We start from the raw sequence: 20,446 nt of genomic DNA on the forward strand, positions 1-20,446 counted from the left end.
GATGGAACTCATGTTTGAAGTGAAATTCAAATTGATGTTATTTATATTAATCACTTCAACAAAGGCTTTGGCACTCTCAACACTACCTTTCCAAACAAGAAATACATCGTCAATGTAACGTAGGTACAGTGAAATATATATATATATATATATATAGCCCCGCCCACTTGCCACACCTCTAGCTCATTTTAATGAGTAGGCAATGGTCCTGAAAAACACTGCTACTTTCAACAAAAAAACAACTTTTCTTCATAAATGCAGATGTTTAATTTAAAGCAAAGGAACTGAATTTAACTAAAAGTTTACTTTGCAATTACAAGTATGGTGGTCTGAGGACCCCAGCAGGGGACCCTCCCTGCAATAGCATCCAATCACAGTGAGTCGCAAGTTGTGACCTACCTCATGAAGACTGATGAGGATGGTCGAATTGTGATCCACTACGATTTGGAATTTTGTGAACTGACCTATTAACTAGGTTGGTTCACAAAATTATTCTCTGTTCACAAAAAGTCACAATTTGCAACCAATTTTTGCGCCTGAAAATTTCACACACCAAGCCCTAAATTTACTACCAAAAAAACACAAACTTCAAGTGGAGTGATCTGTGTTTGTTATGAAAGGTACAGTGTTATCACAAATAAGTAGCATTATTAACAAGCATGGATATATTACTCAATCCTGCAGACACCAATAAATTAAAAGATAATCCAAAACATGCTTATCATACACCAGTAAACGTAAAGGATTAGGTGCATCTAAAAAGCTAGAGATTAATAGTTTTAAAGCAGCAAAAGACTGCTTAGATTGTTCACAAGGGCATAATGTCCATATATCGAGAATTATACACCATCCCCATTCACATTAAACAATACAATCAAGAGGTTGGCCTTTGATACACAGATAAAACAAACTCTAAACTTAAAATAATATAATATATGTGCCATAGTTCACAGAAGTAAAGGAACAGTCTGAGGTTGGCATTCTCTGTTTAATACCAAAGGAATTGTTGGTGCCATGTCTCATTTCTTAGTAAACATTAACCTAAATGTTTTGGCGAACCTGTGTCTTGGCACTTCTTATTCTCTACTAATTCAAAAGGGGTAGACTGTCGACCTTTGCAGAAACCACAGAACACTGAAAACCTTCTCTCACTGTAAAGAAATGACTCTGTTTGCATGATCACCCCCAAGTTTTTGGACTGATGTTGCTGGCTGTTCAACTCTGAAAGTCCACTGAGTCCTGCCAAACAGGCCGCAGCGCCAGTGCTCTGACCCTTAAAAAGGTATACGCCTGATTGGCTCGCCCACACAAAAGTTAGCTTACTTATAAATCTCTAGTATATGGTTGCAGGGGCCTCTATGTTGAGTGTCCCTCATGAACTTCAGAACGCATATTGCCACCACGAATGCGATAAAGCGAAGCATGACTCCCAGACTGATACTGCTGGCTGGCAGAGTAGTTTTAAACTGCTAGCTCAACTTTGTCATTCAAATCAACTGCAAAGCCCAGGTCATCCGTTTTTATATTTATAAGTCACCCCTAAAGCAGGTCAACTGAGTCCTAAAGGCAGAGTGCATGATAATAAAAAGATGGACATGTGTGTGTTAACTTTACCTTTTCTGAATGTAAAAACTCCACGTTGTAATTTTAACTGTGAATAAGGCTTGTAGGCCCAATGGCAATCATGGAGTTACATGCTGACAACTCGGAAGTGCTAACTTCCAAATGGGACTACTAAACATGGTAACTCAAGGTATCAAACAAATCATTGCATTACACCCGACTTGCTGCTCAAGTGGAATTTAATGCAACTTTTGAACAAATGGCAAGTTGCCACCTTGTTGCCCAAATATTTCAGTATTCGTGTATCGTTGCACATGTTGTTTCTTCGAGAGAGCCTTCTGCCCTCCCGGGGAGAGGTGAGCATGATTCTCAGGAAGAAGAACAAAGGACTTGCTGGGAGTAGAGGTGAGAGCTCCTGGCAGCATGGCCAGAAAGGGTTTAAGCCCATAATGACCGCTTCAAAGGAGAAGCTGCCTTTGAATGGCAAATGGTAGTCACACATGAGAGGGGCTGCTGCTTTGCTTTAGAAGACAGGCTGACATCTTGAGCAGAGAGGAAGACGCAGTGGTCAAACCTTTTATTCAAAGGGCATGTAGCCCCCCAAGGTAGCCACACCTCTGGGTTGAGCAAGAGAGTGCCACATACCAAGAGAAAGGTTCTGCCATGTTAGGAGTAGGCAAAATAGTGCATTCTGGGATAGCTAGATGTCATCAGGTGTGAGGGGACCTGGTAGCCCATTGGCTTGTTATTCACTGCATCCCTGCAGGCTGCCAGTGGGCATACCATGGGCAACCTTGTCAGCCAGACCTCATATCACGTATGGAATGGAGAATTGCTGTTCCGTAGACCTAGCAGAGGGAAGGTGCACCTAAGGCTGCATCTTGGGCTATCAAAGAAAGGGCTTTTTGCCTGTGGTGTCCTTCATGAAGAAAAGTCTTTCACGAGCCCCGGACCGAAAAGGTGACTCCAAGAGTCAGTTGACTGACTCCCTGTTACAGGCGCAGTGCCATAAAAGCTGAGAAGCCCGCTCCCTTGAGAGCCCAGCACCAAGAAGCCTGATCACCCTTGGGCTCGGGGTGCAGCTGTGGAGATTGAGTCCCGACCCTTAAAAGCGGCACCCGAGGCTGCTGGACCCGGGATAGTCACTGAAGTGCAGTTTGGTCTCCCAGCAGGGACGTTCCTGAGAGTTAAATGGAATCGCTGGGTGTGCTGTAACTGGAGAAACTGGCAACAGGTGTTGTGCTGGACTTCACCTGAATTTCGTGAGATATCGACCCCTGAGGCCAAAGTAGCCTCCCTCTCGGTGCTTGTGGACTGAGGGGTGGCCACAGGAAGACCCCCGACACTGGCTCAGCGTCCTTGAGTATCTTAACCTCTTGGCTGCTAAGGCATTATTTGAATTCTTTATTAATTTCCATTGAAATCAATGGAAAGTCCATGACGAGTTACCCTTGTCATTAGCAGCCAAGAGGTTAAGCATCTTGCGTCACAAACACTCCATTGACTTCTATAGCGGTTCGCCCGTCGGACCTGGAACTGGATTGAAGACTTCTTAAACTATCAGTAACTGTTCAACTGGAGCTGACTGGTCCAAGTGACTGGCTCCCTATTGGAATTGGACCTCACAAAGTACCCTTAAAGCCATTTTCAAGTTACTTGTTGCGGCTAACACTAAACTGCGAGGCGCAGGAGATTACAACGATTTATTGCCTCAAATGACAAGCTGTAATTAATTGTTTCTTTAACAATTCCTCTCTCACCCTGGAAAGCACTAGTGATTTTTTTGTCGCTGAGGAGGCTACTTAAAGATGAATAATATTTTTATTGTGTTGCATTTTATTTTTATTCAACTGTTTTAATACTTCTTAATGCTTTACAATTGTTTCTTCAATAAAGCTTGACTGCTCTGTGCCAAGCTACCCAGGACTGAGCTAAGGTTTTACAAACAAACCAGACTGGACCTGAAATGGAACTGTGACTTTTATTACATGTTGAGGTTGCACAACCACACCATACAATAATACACCACTCTCCTAACACTCCCCCTCTTGGGGCAGAGCTGAGGGGGAGGGGATTAGGTCATCATCATGTCAGTAACCACTTCCAATCATTTGCTGACTTTGACCAGTGTTCCCCTGCCTCTCTCTGAGGTTTATTGTACATGAATACCACATATGAACACATATACAGGCGTTACGGAGGAGCACGATCCACAGCATAAAAAACATGCTGGGTACTCAGCACCACTCCACAAACTCTGCTTCAGGCACTACGCTCACAACCGACCTTGCTGCAATTCAGAAAACAGTTGAAGACCTGGTTATTCTCTTAATAGGTCACTGTGCGATGCTAAAGGTATCCCCTTAGGCTGATTGCCCTCCTGGTTTTGATTAGTTTAACACTAAGACATCTTCGGGTATTGCGCGCTTTATAAAATTACTTAATTCATTCATTCAGGCTGCAAAAGAGACCTGGGACACATTTGACCTGAGGGACACCCATTGGCTAAACACACTAAAAGCAGGTCAGAACAGGACTCTCAGAAGCTCTAACACCCTACTTCTTATCCTGCTCAAAGCACAAAAACAAAAAACATTGGCCAGATCCTTTGCCGGAAATGCTCCCAAAATCTGGAACTCTATCCCCCGCCACATCAGAACTATTCCTTACTTCCCGAAATTCAAAAGCCAACTCAAAATCCTTTTCCTCGACCGCTCCCTATCGAACAGATAGGAACCGCTAGGAGTGTTCAAAGTGCCTTTACTCTCTTCTCGATGCAGATGGCCATCTCTACTCTGACTCATATCCTGAATGCTTCGTAGATTGTACTTTATTTGCTGTCTTTTGCACTGCTCTATACTTGTTGTAAAGCGCTCTGATGCCTTCCGGTCTGGCTAGCGCTATATAAAACTTCTTAAATAAATAAATAAAAAGTGAATTCACTGCCTTATTTTCCTGCACCAGACACACTCCAGAATTGATTACCTTTTTATTTTTGGCAACCACATCCATACACTGGAGGACGCTTAGATAAAGTCTAGGTTAGTTACTAACCACACAAGCATAGGTCTCATGCTAGCATGAGTCATAGACAGTATGGTTGCAACTGCTGGAGAATGAATTTAGAAATATTTCAAGAAGGTAATATCAATCCAATTAAAGATGCAGCTACAAACTATATGGCAGATACTTCCAATTCCCTTTGATTTCCTCAACTATTACATAAGTATTCATCAGTATAAAAGCAACAAAAGATAATCACTGCATCTTTAAATGCTTTTGAAGTGGAGATCAAACAATTGGAAATAAAGTTCAGGCATTCAAAGGTAATTGTTTATTAGAATGTTTGAATAAAAGAAAAATACTATAATTATATTTTCAGTGTAAGATCTAGACTTTGGGTCATTAATCAAAAAATGAGATTATACAAAGGAATACAACTGGGAAGATGTTAACTACATATCTACAATTTAAACAAGTAAAATATTTCAGAGCCACTTGGTACAATCCACAACAAAGACACATCAAAAAGCTGATGCTTTCAAAGCATTTTATACTGAAGTCCAGTCCAAAAAAGCATCAATAAACTAAAGTGTCTGTGGACAATATTTTAAGAATCTAAACCTCCCAACAGGCTTTGATTCACACAGACTAGACTTCGGTAGCTCGATCAATCTCAATGATGTTTACAAATTAGTTCAGAACCTTACAAAAGGTAAAGCTCCAGGATCAGATGGGTTCATAGTCCAGTTCTATAACATTGTCTGGAGTCACATTAACACCCTCCTCATACACCTGGTCCACAACTTAAAATGAATAGGAGAGATCAAAGAATCCACGACTGTAGCGATGGGCATTGTGTCCCCCCAAAAAGACAAAATTGCAACGCAAACAAAAAATTACATATGCGCTCCTCTAATACATCCAGATTACAACTTAAAATGGCCATGACCTTATATACCAATCTTCTGGCTAATGTCAGAACAGGGGAAGCCATCTCAAAGCCTCCTCTCTTCCTGACGGATACATCCGCATTTGTGACAAGCGCTTGTCACAAAGGCGGACATACCCGTCAAGACGAGGGAGACGGAAACGCCGCCCCATACACAGGAGTCAAGATTTCATTGGACATACACTGCTTAATACTGGAACTTAGCATACGCCCAATAGATGGGGATTTCAACCACTGTGAAGAGAGAAAACTGCCCAAAAACCCCTGAGGGAGTGGTAGGATGACTTATCTACAGACGAAACCCGTGTTGGTTGGTGGAAGAACTATCATCGATTAAAGCAAGGACCTGGAGAACACAAGGACTACTGGATGACTTTTATTCATGCTAAGATGTGATTGTGTGCGCTCAGAGATTTGTGTACATTGAAGACAATTTGACTTTGCAACAATCTCCATGGCTATCCTCATGACACTCAATATGGGAAAAATTAGATAGTTATGTAGAAAAGAAATAAAACTCTCTTAAAAAGTAATCTGAACAGCAGGGGCACTGGTTACTGCCTGCAGGACATCAAATAAATTTGAAATGTCTTAATGCCCAAGCCCACCCATAGCATTGAAACTACCAATTAAAAACAGACCACACAGGGAGAACGTATATTGTTTTAAAATACAGTCTGAAGAAGCTAACAGACAATTTCTTTCACTTCTTCCTAACCTATTTATCATTTATTTTCCTACTGGATTTTGGGACAAAATTGTGGTTTGGCTTAATTTGTTAATGACAATTTCTCCACAAATCTAAGTTATGTTAACTTCCTATTCAGCCAAGCTTACTCTGAAGAATAGCACTGAATTTGATTGGTATGGCTGTACCAGGGAGCTTTTGTATGTCTTGGTTTTCCCTTTTCTGCAACTAAAATAATAATAAAGCAGCGTGAAATGTAAAGACTGTTTTTACTTGAAACAGAGCTGGTACCCTAGGGAAGCAAGTACCAGTCTGCAGATGATTGCAGGGGTGCAGACTCGGTGTACTGGGGCGCTGCCAATAGGCTGTCAGGGAGTCTCAAGGATTGTGAAGACTGGGAAAGAGGCTTCAGGACAGGGGTCTCCAGCCTATTCTGTAGTGAGAACTACCTCTGATCAGTGAAAATCATTGTGAGCTACTGAAGGCTAAACACCCCGCGCACTACTACCAGACACCACCATGCCCAGCTTTTTCGACTTGTCCTTAGTGCCACATAATATTGTTCAAACTAAATGCTTTGACTAGGGGCACTAAGACAGGGCTGCCAGGGGTGTCAGTGAGAGCGTGGTCTTTGGGGATGAATGAACAGGCATGCTTATGAATGGGATACATGTGTGTGGGTGGCTAAGAGCCTGTGTTGTATATACTTGTGGGACAGGACATACCCTTTGCTATATGTGACACTGTTACATGTATTACACAAACATACAAAAAAAAATTTTAAATGGGAGAAATTTAAAGTGCACAAATGTGTTCTGTAAAAATGTTCATAATATAGAACATTCTTTTGCACTTTAAATTTCTCCCACTTAAAATAATAGTTGTATTTTTCAGTTGTAAATATGGCACCATGTCTACCTGCCACTGGGCCCAAGATGTCTGCTGTGTGTAAAGGCAACACTTTGAAATGGTGGAAAATTAAACTGAATGTAGCAATTTGACTTTCATGTCAAGGACTGCCAAAACCGACCCGCTTACTAATGTATTCAGCATTGGGAGTCACCCTCCTTATGCAAGGACATAAACATGATTGCGGTCCTTGCACCTCATTGTAATTTACTAAATTCCATCTGTTCACAACACACAGGTTCTGGACTCATAAAAAGAGAGTGCTATCATTTTTGCTTCTTCAGTTAGTGTATTTATGAAATGATCTGGAATCATATCGCGAGGCTAAATCCCATGTTCAGGACTCGTGGCTGGCTAGCTGGGTCTGCGTTCTACAACTACTACTAGATATACATGCAATGAGGGGACAAGGACTGAACGCTTGGGTCTTTTGACTCTCCTTCTAGCTTGATGAAAGAAGAGCAGCTCCTACCAGTAGCAACGCTTTCAACCTACACTTAACAGAATGCATGAAAGGTATCAATAGCTCCTTAAAAGGATTCTGAATAGGAGTAAGAAATTCACAAAGGATGAAAACCTCATTGGCAATCTTATAGCTCTTGATTTTATACAAAGATTAATATAGTAATGGATAATAAGCCATCACGCACCCTCATATACCATGGTGGAGGAAGAAGCAAGCAAGTATTATTAAGAAAAAAAAATCCAGCAGAATTTCCAGATACAGAGGATCAAAAATTCGGCACAAAAGAAGTTGAAAATAAGTGATGAACATGATAAAAAAATTCTATAATTTTTAGATACCCTCTTATACATGGTTTAAATAGGAACTGATAAACCTTTCGACCATCTTGGATTGGGAATCTTGCATAGGTTTCCCGGGATATATCACGATCTTGGAAAGGCCAGAATATAAGGATTGTCCCTGCCTCCTTCCTGATGCTCTTGGCTTCGGTTGGACATATGAGGAAAAAGATGCCCAGGTTTAAGACCCTTTGTCCAGAGTTGTTCTCCACTGATCTGCTGCCACCCTTTCTGCTTGAATTTGAACTCAACTTGCGGAACATTCCTCCAGGTGACTACGAGCATGGAAACACCAGCATGCCTGTGCAGTCAAACGCGAATGCGACCCGAAGGTATTGGAGCACTTTACATGAGCGCCAGTTGCGTTACGCAAGGACACATTCATTTTTTGGTAGGCACGGGGAGATTTTGCCCTGAATCACAGGAAGCTGAGCCGACGCTGAGGCTCCAACCTGGTTCTCCAGGTTTAAAGTCGGCAGCTCTGGCTGTAAGGCCGCAAACTCTCCCTACTTGCAACCCGGCAATCAGGAAGGGCACTACCTGCATTTTCTGGCATGCCCTTAACACTCTCTGTACAGTTGGAATGAGTTGTAACATGAAGGTGGTAAATTAGGGTATATTTTGGATGGTATTTCTCAAAATAAGAAGAGTTAGCAATACTACACACTTAAAATATTCCCCAGACCCAACAATATGCACCTTCATTTTTGTTACCTACTAATAAATTCCCAACTGTCCACTTTTGGGGACCATTTTATTTTGAAGTACAACAATTACATTCAAATCTGTAAAGGCTCGGACGTGAAACTTAAATAGAAGTTCATATAAAGTCATCTGCATTCAGTGGTAACTTTCTGTTTTTGTTTACTTTACCTATCAGTCCGAGATCATCAGGGCAGCTCTAGAACACTTGTTAACGTGCTTTCTTTCTTATATTGGCTGTTGATAATGGGGACATACCAGCTTTAGGTATTGAAATGAAATTGCATTTATATAGTGCTTACTCCCCTGACGAGGTGTTGATGCGCTGGTTTTCATATTTTTTGTACTGGCCGGGGGCATTCGGTTATGCTGGCAGAAAACTGGCCTGATGGCATTCCTATTGGTAAGCCGCTGAAGGCCTGACCCAAACTCCAGCCGGATGTCAGGCTATGGCTCGACCCAATGACGTCTTTGACACTCCAGCCAAAAACGAGCTGTTATTAGTCAGAAATACAAATCAATAAGTATCAAACACAAAGAAAAACATGAAGATGGACAACTCACATTTGACATGGAGAAACATGAAAACAAAGAAAAGGCAAAGGAACAGGAGAGGGAAACAAAGTAGCAGGCAGCAGACAAAAGAGAAATAAAGATAGAAGAAGACATGTAAACAGAAATGAACAAAGAGAGAGAGGAAGGGCAGTCACAGCAGACAGGTAACACACTCTGTCCATACTCATGGCCAATAGTAACCAATACTTCTGAGTGGCTCTGTAGCAATGGCATGGGAGCGACCGGTTTCATTGAGGGGGAACACTGACCTTCATCTGAAACTTATTTGAAGTGTCACTTCATTACAATATACTGGAGGGACTGTGTATGTTCAACTCCTTCCAACAGTGGGGACAGTTCGAAGGCAGGAACCGACTAGTTTGTAGCCAGAGAGGGAGCTGCCTGAGGCTGAAACTTGGGGACAGCTCTACTGTCTGCGCCTGTCCGATCTCTTTAATCTGGGGAATAACTCTGATGTCTGGTTTAGAAAATTGCTGTAAATTGATTCGTTTGCTATTTGGCACTCTAGATTCTAAGGGCTAGATGTAGGTAAACTACATTTACCGAATCTAAAATACAGAATTTTACCCATTCGGTATTTTAGAATTGGTAAATGTTATGTAGGTAATTACTCGGTAAGTATTACCGAATTGGTAGGATTCGGTATTTTCCGAATTGGTAAATACCGATTCGGTAATTCCCATGTGGGCCCATAGGAATGAATAGGAGTTACCGAATTGGTATTTACCGATTCGGTAAAAGGGGGGAATTATTCAAGGGTGGCAGGGTGTCACTTTGACACCCTGTTGCACCCCTGATTTGTGCATGGGTGCACATGTGGCTCTCATACATGCCCTGAGGGCATGTATGTCTGCCACATGGCACTGGTATTAAATGCAAAAAATTACTTTTTTAAATTTTTCTTGTAATTTTAATTTTATTTGTAAATACCGAATCCTTACAGGTGAAAAGCACTCACTTGAATGCTTCCTACATTTCAGATTCGGTAATTTACCGAATTCTTAAATACCGATTCGGTAAATTACCGAATCTGAAATGTAGCCATCTACATCCCAAATGCGTAATACCGGTCGGTAACGGCCGAAATTCGGTCATTTCGGACGTTACCGACCGGTATTAGGGTTCCTACATCTGGCCCTAAGTCTCTATGCAGCCTGAGGTTTAGTACTTTCGTTATACCCTTAAGGATTTCGAGAACCAGCTACCCTCGCACTATAGCTGCCTTTTGCTGGTGACCCCATCCTCCTGGGGCCACCACGAGCCAATAATGAGTGCTTTCTTAATTAAAAAATGCAGGCAAGGCCCACAGGGCATTATGGGACGCTCCTTGCACACTTTCCTCCATTTTATAGTAGTGGCGATCCCGCTGCAGCGGTCTTTCCTTGCCTTTGGGTATGTAAGTATTTCATGCACGGCCTCGCTCTCCGCCTTGGGGTACCCAGTCCCACCCGGCCACCCCACTTGCAGGATTTCTCATTGAGGGGCAGCTCGGGGAGCCTACCACCGGCTGCTGCCGTTGTCTCCCCAGTGGCTAGCACTCCAGTGTGCTGCCGCAGGTGCCAGTAGCATCAATCTGGTGTGCCCGCTCATGCATGCAGTCGCGCAGTGGGTGGCTGGCCTTCCCGCCTCTCCTAGATACGAGCATGGGAAGAGACAGTCACATGAAGAAGTGGGCAGGACACCTCTTCTTTGTTTGCATAAGGGCACAGGGATGGGATCCTGACCTCCTTCTCCTCGAGTGGGGAAAGCGCAACGGCACTTCCCTTTAGTTTCTTCAATCTCCATTGTTGAGTCCTGGCCCACCCCAGGAGCAAGACACAAAATGGCGGTGAAGTCCCACACACTTCGTCGTCGGTGCAGAGAAAAAAGGGACAAAGGTCGCCATGCTTCACAAGGTCATATCTTGGGCCCAGTCAGGCCAAATTGGACGGTCTGTGTCTCGTTGTGCTCCTGGTGGCAAGCCCTAGCCATTTGGAGCTTTTTCCTCAGGTCTCCTGGCCTCAAAGGTGACAAACCTGGCAGAGAGCTGGTTTCACTTGCATCTCCATCAGCCTTTCACTTTGCTTTTCCTCAGGGCTTCTCTACTTCCTTGTGCACTTGTCCAGTCCATCCCCCAACTGGTCTCGGGGGAGGGGGGATTGGCGGGGGTAACAGGGACCAGCTTACCTGGTCCTGGGGAGTGCCCCACTGGTCCTGGGGTCAATCTAAGTAAGACTCCTTAGGGCAGATGGCAGTCAGGGGCTCCTCCTTCCAATTGCCCATAGTGTTCAGCAGAAAAGCACCACAAAGACAGCTCTCCCCCTGTGTAGGACCTTTGAACTTGGCGCAGGGTGTTTAAGCAGAGATGTATCTTTAGCCTATACTGATGTGCCACATCAGCTCTCTGCCCCTGTCCCAACCTTCCGACACAGCCTGCTGGCATACTTCAAAATGGGGCCACTCAGGAGTCACTTGCCACCTGTGCTCTGGGGTCTCAGCTCCACCCCTCACAGAATTCACTGTCAGTACCTTCCCCAGCAGGTCTGGAATTCCTCCTTTGTCTAGTGAGCTTGGGCAGGCCCTCTTCCTGGCAAACAATGACAGCTGGATGTTTGAAGTAGAGTAGTAAGCCCCATGACTTTTCTTCCTCAGGAGCGGACTTCAGCACTATTAACTGATCCCTTTGCGGGGGAGGCCTTTATTCCTGCCAATGGAGAGAAAAGTAACTAAACCCACCCAGCAGGGTGACAAAAGACCTGAGCTCTGATCCTGAGCTGAGCTAGATAAATATGACATTCCTGGATGACCCATAAGCTGTGGAGATTTGTCTTTGGAACTTTACAGAATTGTTATTTTCACACCTGTTACAATGTACATCGTTATACCTCTGGTGTCTATAGACCAAGGGGAAGCGGAGCTGCACTCTAAGGCAGCCTTCACCATAAGTGTATAAGGGAGTGGAATAAGCACACTAACTTTCTCTATGCTGGCATTATGAGGCCTAACCCAGGTCAGTACCCAATCCTGTAGAGTCCCTACTGCGCCAGGCTACTTGTGGGCAGGTCCTGGGCTGCACAAGACAGGAGTCTCCCACGTGACACTAGCCAACTGAATCATACCCTTGCTGTGTCTCAGCAGCCATAGCCTAAAAGGTGGACACTGGCGGTAAACAGGTGCAGCCCATTTTACCATGAGTTTAACATAGAAAGGTTTTATGGGGCACTCCCACAGTAAAGGGTCAAAACCAGGTGATCATAAAGCGAAAAGATGGGCAGAACCACCTTCTCACAAGTGGTCTAACCGCAGCCTAGTTGTGGACAGAAAGTTCACGCCGCTGAGACAGAATATTGCATGGTTAAAATCCACTTTACGAAGCATTACACCAGTAAAACATTTATAAATAAAGACACCATTCAAGTGAACACATGTGCCCAAGTGCCTATTAAAATGATCTTATATAGCACTATCTTCACATACAAATAACGTTGCTTCTTTCTACACTCTGACTCTTCAAAAGGCTTGCTATTTCAAAGAACCCTCTATATTTCTAAAATCAAGCATGAAATCTGATCATAACTAAAAAATTCTGATTGACGCCTTTCCTTTTTCTTTTAAATTGCCCTCTCCTTCCATTCCATCCTTTCAGCACGACCTTCTCTGAGTCACATGCATATTGCTTTGATATTTATTAATGTATTTTTGCCAATTGCCCACAACTAATTTTAAACATCACAACCAAAGTCTTCCCATGCAACTTAACCATACCTAATCTCATCTAGCACATCTTTTATCCCAGGGATCTCCAACCAGTTGATGGTGAATTACAGTAGCTCCACGACACCCCCAGAGTAGTTTACAGCCTTGAATTAATTTCTGAGCAAGCACTGCGTCATTAAAGTTTACTTTATTTTGAATAAGTGTCGTGTTTTCATTTCAAAGTAAATTATATCTGTATTAGATAGGGAAAAGGCCGGACTGCAAAATAAAACACACTGGGGCATATGTAGGTAATTTTCGTTTTGTGATTCTCAAATTGCTATTTTTAGGGAATCGCAATTAAAGAATCGCAAAACGAAATGTAGGAAGGATTAGCACATTTTTAGCGAATCCCACTTATTCCTTATTTGCGAATCGCAAATTGAGATTCGCAAATAAGGAATACCTTCTCATTCATTCCTATGGGCTAGAAGGCCCGTAGGAATGAATAGGAAGACATTCTCAATGTGCGATTCTCAATTAGAGAATCGCAAATTGAGAATGCAATTTCAGGGTTGTAAATAGGAGACCCTTTTGCACCCCTGAAATTAACATGTGTGCACATGTGGCCCATATACATGCCCTAAGGGCATGTATGTGACCCACATGGCACATTGAAAAATGAAAAAAAGTGAATTTTTCAAAGAAATCGCAAAATACCACCAACCTGAAGTTGGTGGTATTTTGCTTCCTACATTGCATTTAAGGAATCACAATTTGCGAATCGTTAAATGCAATAGCAAAATAAGGAATCGCAAATTTTGCGATTCCTTATTTTGCATGTGGGTTTTCGTGTGCTACATAGCACACTGCCCTGATTGCGATCGCAAATGCTGATATTCTCCGAATTTCTGCATTTGCGAGCGCAAATAGGCTTCCTACATATGGACCATAGTATGCTATTTTGTAGCCACGCCTCTACATTATTTCAGCTTGCCGGCATTGGCTTCTACCCAATCTACTTCCTGTTATGACGAGCACAGAACCATGCTTGGGTACTACGAGTTGCTGCAGCAACTTAACGCTCTGGGCTCTGGCTTGTCGCCAAAGTTTGGTTGGTAGTTTGGTCTGCCCTGTTCCCATGATGCACTGGGCCAGGGACAGACTAATTTGCATGTAGCCAGGTTCTGAGCTGGGATGGTGCAGTGAGCTAAAAAACGGTGATGGATCAAGCCCCGATCTTTGGACTGGGTAGGAGTGTTCTGCTTAATTCAGATACTCTGTCCATCACCACCCCCTTTTCTGAATCGTTTTGTCGCCAAAGTGGCACTTGCCACAGCCCAGCAACTGAGTCTTGTAAGAGGCCTGGGTCTTCGGTTGTAGGTAGCACCCGGCACAGACTCTGGTCAGAGTTATGCCATTGGGCTGCAGAGAGCAGGGCCAGACACTGAGCAGTGAATGCCTCCGATTCAGTTCTCGACATTCTCAATGAGGGTCCATAAAAATTGTGGTTAATTTCAGATTGGGAGCGTGAGAGCAAGATGCTATTTGTTTATGCATTTAAATGGGAGAACATTTTAACTAAAATGTTATTAATCATTTAACTCCTTATTTTAATTTTCTAACATTTAAAAGCGTTTACAAACAGAGGGCATCTTGCTCCCAGTGGATGGTAGATACAGTGCCATATTTATGACAGAAAAATACAGCAGTTTTTTTAGATGGGAGAATTTTAAGTGAAGAAAAATATTTTTCTTACTTTCATTTAACCCCTTTGATGCCATGGCCCAAAACCTGCACACTCAGCTCAGTGCGGGTTTGAAGGGGCCCCCTGGTGCTTTGCAACGGAGGGTTTCCCCTTATTCCCCCAAGTTATTGTTGGGAAGGGGAGAATCTCCCTCTTCTAATGGTACTTCTGCCTAGTAGATCCCTGTTTGGGGATTGCTACAGGAGGGCGCTCTCGAAGTAGGGATCCACCTACTTTGCACTTGAGAAAGGAGGAGCAGTCCCTTGGGCAAGGGCTTGTGCTCCTCCTTTATTTATTTATTTATTAAGCCTTTCTGTCCCCCCCAGGGGGGCAGATGTGGCTAATTGCTCCCGATCTGTCATGGGGGGGGGGCAAAAAGCCTACTAGGCACATGGGATTTTTTTAAATAAGAAAAGAGGGGTAGGGGCTACCCAGTATGGACACAGACATGCCCACTCCACTTACATAAGGATTAACAGTCTTTCTGCCCCTCACGTGGGGGGTAGATGCTGGCAGTTGCCCCCGATATGCCTCCCCAGGGGGGAAGAAAGTCCACTAGGCATCAGGTATTTGTTTTTAGGTTGAGCCTAGAGCAGCACACATGCACTGCTCTGCGAGGCATGTTTGTATCTCATCTTCTAGGCATTGATCACGCCTCTCTCTGCCATTCATTCTTTTGTGTGCATGTATAGACTCCCTTGCTCTCGGTATTTAATCGTTATATTTGTCCCTCCTATCTCTGGGTGTTTCTGTGGATGGTTCCTGTCCCCGCCAACTGGACCTGTTACAAGTATTATTGTTTGTTTGTTTATTACATTACTTTTTTACACTTATTTTTATTGTGTCAGGGAAACCCAACGGTGGGAGCGTTATGAAATGGTTTTGTTTTAAGAGCACTGTTTTTTTGCTTTTATTAAACCTTTGTTGCTGCATTGGTTTGCTCACCGAAAACACAGGGACGCCGTGATTTATACCTTCATCAGCGCGGCAATGCATCAGTCTCTATGAGTGTGTAAAACCTATCCTCAGTGATATGCTGTGCTGCACAGTGAGGTCACAAATGAATGTACTTCTTGGCATGCTTTGTGGCACTGCAGGGGTGGGGTCATGAATACGTGCAATACTGAATTGCTGACGAAAAAGCAAGAAGTTTCCCTCTGCTTTGCCCTGGCAGTCCTTCTCCACCCCCCTCCTTTGGTAGGCTTCTTATAAAACTGAAAGTGAAGAATTTCACACAGGCAGTGCAGCACTGCTGGCTGCAGAGAAGGGGGCGGAGGCAGGCCTGAGTATCATTGCACAGCCAGCTCAGAGGCTGAGGCAAAGGGGGGAAGAGCAGGAGGATGTCTGTAAGTAAGCAGCATTACATTCAGTGCTTAATTTGTGCCGGTGCTTTCCGGTGCTCAGCACTGGCACTTATTTCTCAGGGCCAAAACTACTAAATTTTTATCCCCTGGGCCCAGTAGTTATTAATAATAAATGTAAGTACCTGTTCTCTTTCCTTTCGGAGGCCTGCCTGGAATGTCTCCAGAGGATGGCCCACCCAGGACCAGGCACAATCACTACATCACGTTAGTGATGTCAGCAGCACGCCTGCCATTCACCAAAGAGTGTCGTCAAATTCATACCATTTCAACAATTGTGGCTCAGGGCGGGCTGATGAGTGAGGAGGGGTGCGGCAGGCTGGGAAAGTTCAGGACATGCCAGGCCTGCACAGAGTAGGAATTATGCCTTTTTGCAGCTAGAACCTGATAGGAATAAATGCAGCAAAAACAATCCCTGAGGCCGCGTGGATTATTAATTCCTTATTCAGGAATTGAATTGGAGCAGCTGCAAGCACAAAAGGTGAGTCTCTTCCCTTCCCCACTCCTGCCTTTTTTCATGGGGTACTTCAGAGCAGCTATTGAAGGATAGTAGCTTCTGACACTGCAGGTCACAAAAACTGAAGTTTCAATACGATTGATTAAGGAAGTTAAACTTGAAACAATTGCTGCGAGCATGAACATTTTAAATATGAGTGCGTCAAAACGAGTTCCAATACTCATATGCTTCGCCTGAATACCCAGGCCCTGCCTGCTTGACTTTTTCAGAAAACATGAGCCTTCTGGAACCTTCCCCCGGCTGACTGCAGCCTTCTTAGTGAAATCAGCTGTTAGTTGTTTAACTGAGGGTCGCTGTGTAGTATCGGGTTCCCAAGGCCTACATGTTCCGAAGATAACCCACTTACAAGCCAAACGGCACTTTATCCAGCAACGCAGACGATCAAGAACTCAGTCGGAGACCGGCGCCACCTGGAAGGTCAGATCAGAAGGAAAGGAAGAAACACCGCGGGTGCCAAGACTCGGGTCACTCGGTGGCAGCGTACGCGTCCATGGCGAGTTTCCAAACCTTCGTCACGACCTCTCCTTCGGGCATCCGAGTCGCCGATGAGTCCCATCTGGGTCGCCAATTTGTAGTATCGGGTTCCCAAGGCCTACATGTTCCGAAGATAACCCACTTACATTGAAAGAACTGTTGGCACGGAAACTGAAAAACTCAAAGAACAAGTTTATTAGGACCCCATGGGGTGGTGGTACATTCCTACAGCACCCTTCGGTAATGCAAGAAGTATCACACCGAACATCGGTGTGACCCGTTCTTTTATACAATTTGCAGGTAATAAAAGATAGGCGGTACAGAGTTACAGAGCGTTATGTACATATATGGTCATTTTTGGAACACAGCCAGCTCATTGGAGGGGTTACAACCCCGCTGGTCAGTTTGGCGGCACATTCCTGAGGGGTGACTGGTCAGTTGGGACTGCGCATGTACAGGCTTGACCGTTACTAAAAATAGCCTGTTGCTGGGCAAACTCGAGTGGTCAGTGGCACGGACAACGGACTAAAGGGCACGCTGGCCACGAGGCCGCTCATGATCTAAGATGGCCGCCGTGACATACAAGATGGCGTTTCCATGTATAGTCAATTTAAGAGGGAAAACGTGTAGCACAGCTAAGCGCTAACTCGGCCATTGTCAAATTACGACAGCTGGAGTGCTGCAAAGATACCCATCTATTTTCAAATGTATTTCAATCTGGACAGGTTTAAACCTGGCTCCAGCACTCTTTGGAAAGAGTTGTCTAAAGTGATGTGATTCCCGGGTAAGTTGCTCGCAACGCGCCAGCGCAACGCACTAGTATCAGCCATTTTCACAGCTTAGTTGAACAGAGGAAGTAGAGGGCGAACGGTCTATCAATGTACCTGTTCGATGGCTTACAGAGCCATGAAAGTGTATAAGATTTGCAATTGCACTGCATTCACCATTGTTTTGATACAGGCAGTAGCTGGCAGGGCAGTGCTACATGCATTGTTTGTGTATGTTACTGGTACTTCGTTTTTGAGATTCGTCTGTGCAAAGGAGAGAGCTGATAGCTACCAAAACTCCATAAACGGCGTAATGCCTGTGCATTTTTCTACATTTCCGATGACAAAAGCAAGGAAACCGCAACCTTTGCTCTACCTTCTTCACATAAAATACAGAGGGTAGAGAGGCTCCCAAACATAGTAGAGAAAGGAAAAAAACGCTATGAAACCATGATATATGGATATATACATAAATACGTATGTATGTATACATATATGTATGTATACCTACATATAGGTTGCTTTTTCATGTTTTATGAACATTTCCACAGTACTCAGCTATTTTGTGTCTAAGGTTCTCTTTTTGTCCTACGCATACATACTGTCCCTTTCCAGAAATCCATTGTTCTCTTTATACCATTCCTTCTGGCATAATGTAGTTTGTAGGTGGTAGACAAGAAATGGCATCTCTTTTAAAAAAAAAAAAACACGAAACTGAGAAAGGATACATTTTGGCAAACACTTTTGAACAATCAATCAGGAGCACAAGAGCTGCCACTTATAAAGAGAACATTGCAGCATAATTCCTTTGCCCAAGCTCTTCACCTTGTTTCCTGGCGACAATGGATTTCTGGAAAGGGACAGTATGTATGCGTAGGAAAAAAAGAGAACCTTAGACACAACCATATATCATGGTTTCATAGCGTTTTTTTCCCTTTCTCTACTATGTTTGGAATATGCCATTGAATTTTAGATGTAATTTCTTATGTTTGCAAAACTCCTTTTATTGTACGACTGAAAATAATCCTGGTAGTGCCGAAATGGTTAGCCGTTTTGTGGCCCATGACACCGTTTCCTAACATTCAAACACGGTGGATGAATGAGTAGACAACTGACGCACTTACATCGCTGCTGCTGCGACAGCCTGCAATAAAAGGGATCGATTGTTTCCAAACCTTTGACTTCCATCTTTCACAACATGATAAATCGCAAGATTATGGATAATGTAATTTTGCAATCAGAAAAATGTAAAACAAAACAATCTGTGTTCATTTAGAGCTCAACGATCCTGAGTGTTTTCCCGCAAGTACCCATATTTAAAAGCCGCTCCCAATCACAATGGCTGAAGCTGGTAAAAATATTTTTATGGTGGCAGAATTGTGTAAAATACCGGTCTCAATCTCTTTGCACTCAGCTGTCACCTTAGTGTTTTTTCTATGCCCACCATAGCTGCCTCCCTCGTTTATTTACCTTTGAAGTTGACATCTGACTCCTCCCACTTCGATGACGTTCCTCACATCGGCTCCGCCCAGTCCACGTGGGGACTTTGACAGGAGGGCGGTACCATGCAAACCGCGACCACAGGGGCGTGCCCGAGTGAGGAAATAGTAACTACCCTCACAAAAGAATGAATAAGCCCCGCCCACACATGCTAAATAGCTGTCCACAGAACGCTGATGCAATTCATAGGATACAGGTGGTCGCCTCGGGCAAGCCCCGCCTTCTGATGCCGTTATATGGCTCTCCGCCAAAAGACCACGAGCCCCCTCTACTGCCAGCTAACAAGCTGTCACTCACCCTAGACCTTTCCGGTGAGCGCGTGCTTCCTCCCGTGCAGACCTGGACTCGCATGTAGCGATGCCGACCGGCAGCCGACTGCAGGCAAAAGCCTCTGACAGCGCGTGCGCCTGCGCGCGCACCCTTCGTGTCAATCACGAGCATAAACATGAAAAGAGGGCAGTGGCCTGTGATATATGCCCAAGGGTTCTGTGACATAAAAAAAAGAATAACTCGTTATGCTGACTCATAGAACACTGTAGTAAAAAAAAAAGTCACAAGATGAACAAATAATTACAACGTTTTGGCTCAGGAAGAAAGCATCACTGTATTTCTCTGTAAGCTTCACTAAAAATCTATTTGATGATTTTTCTTGTCATTAAAAGTACCCTGTGTCAAGACTGGAGGCAAGGATTCTGCTTTTCCCCCCTTCAATAGCATATCTAGAAGTCAGTTTCAATATTAGACAAAACCATACAAACAAATATAAACACAAACAGGCCCTTTGATGCTTTAGTAATAAGAGGTGGCAAAGCCCATAGACTTGCGTTTATAGCTGTTGGCTTTGTCAATGTTTACCTGCAAAGTATTATTTTAAGCCCTTCGCTGCTAGGCCTTTTCCCCACCCTGCGCTAAGCCTTTATTTTTGGCTGTTTGGGGTAGTTCACGCTTAGGCCCCTGTAACTTTTTGTCCTTATAAGGTATCCAACAGCTGCGGCTCCTCCGCTATGGCTAGCACTTTCAAAAATTAGAAAAACAAAACACTACTAAAACGGGTTTAAAATCTATTTTATTATCGTTTTATTTTTCTTGTTTTCTTGTGCCGAGTCTTGGGGCCAGGGTGGTAACAGGCTGGAGGAAAAGTGGTAGACACTGCCTTCAATGCGCATAATCCACATGCGCAGTGAAGGTCTCTCCAACCGCCCAGCTGTATT

At 43.8% G+C, this 20,446-nt stretch overlaps 1 protein-coding gene across 2 annotated transcripts in view; it reads right to left on the bottom strand.

Annotated features, from left to right (window-relative positions):
• LOC147663077 (monocarboxylate transporter 13-like) overlaps nt 1–19,628 on the bottom strand; it is a 217,219-nt gene extending 197,591 nt beyond the window's left edge. The window contains exons 1-2 of one of the 2 annotated variants that reach the window (XM_086950699.1): nt 19,533–19,601; nt 6,392–6,398 (exon numbers count right to left, since the gene is read on the bottom strand). In XM_086950699.1, the coding sequence (XP_086806825.1) occupies nt 6,392–6,398; nt 19,533–19,586 (61 nt within the window). In that variant the 5' untranslated portion in view covers nt 19,587–19,601. Of the gene's footprint in view, nt 1–6,391; nt 6,399–19,532 lie in introns of both variants that reach the window. The other variant, XM_086950698.1, reaches the window with a different exon arrangement.
• Nucleotides 19,629–20,446: the final 818 nt, after the last annotated feature.

This window comes from Lissotriton vulgaris, unplaced genomic scaffold, assembly GCF_964263255.1.
Source record: "Lissotriton vulgaris unplaced genomic scaffold, aLisVul1.2 SCAFFOLD_1120, whole genome shotgun sequence".
Classification (NCBI taxonomy): domain Eukaryota; kingdom Metazoa; phylum Chordata; class Amphibia; order Caudata; family Salamandridae; genus Lissotriton; species Lissotriton vulgaris.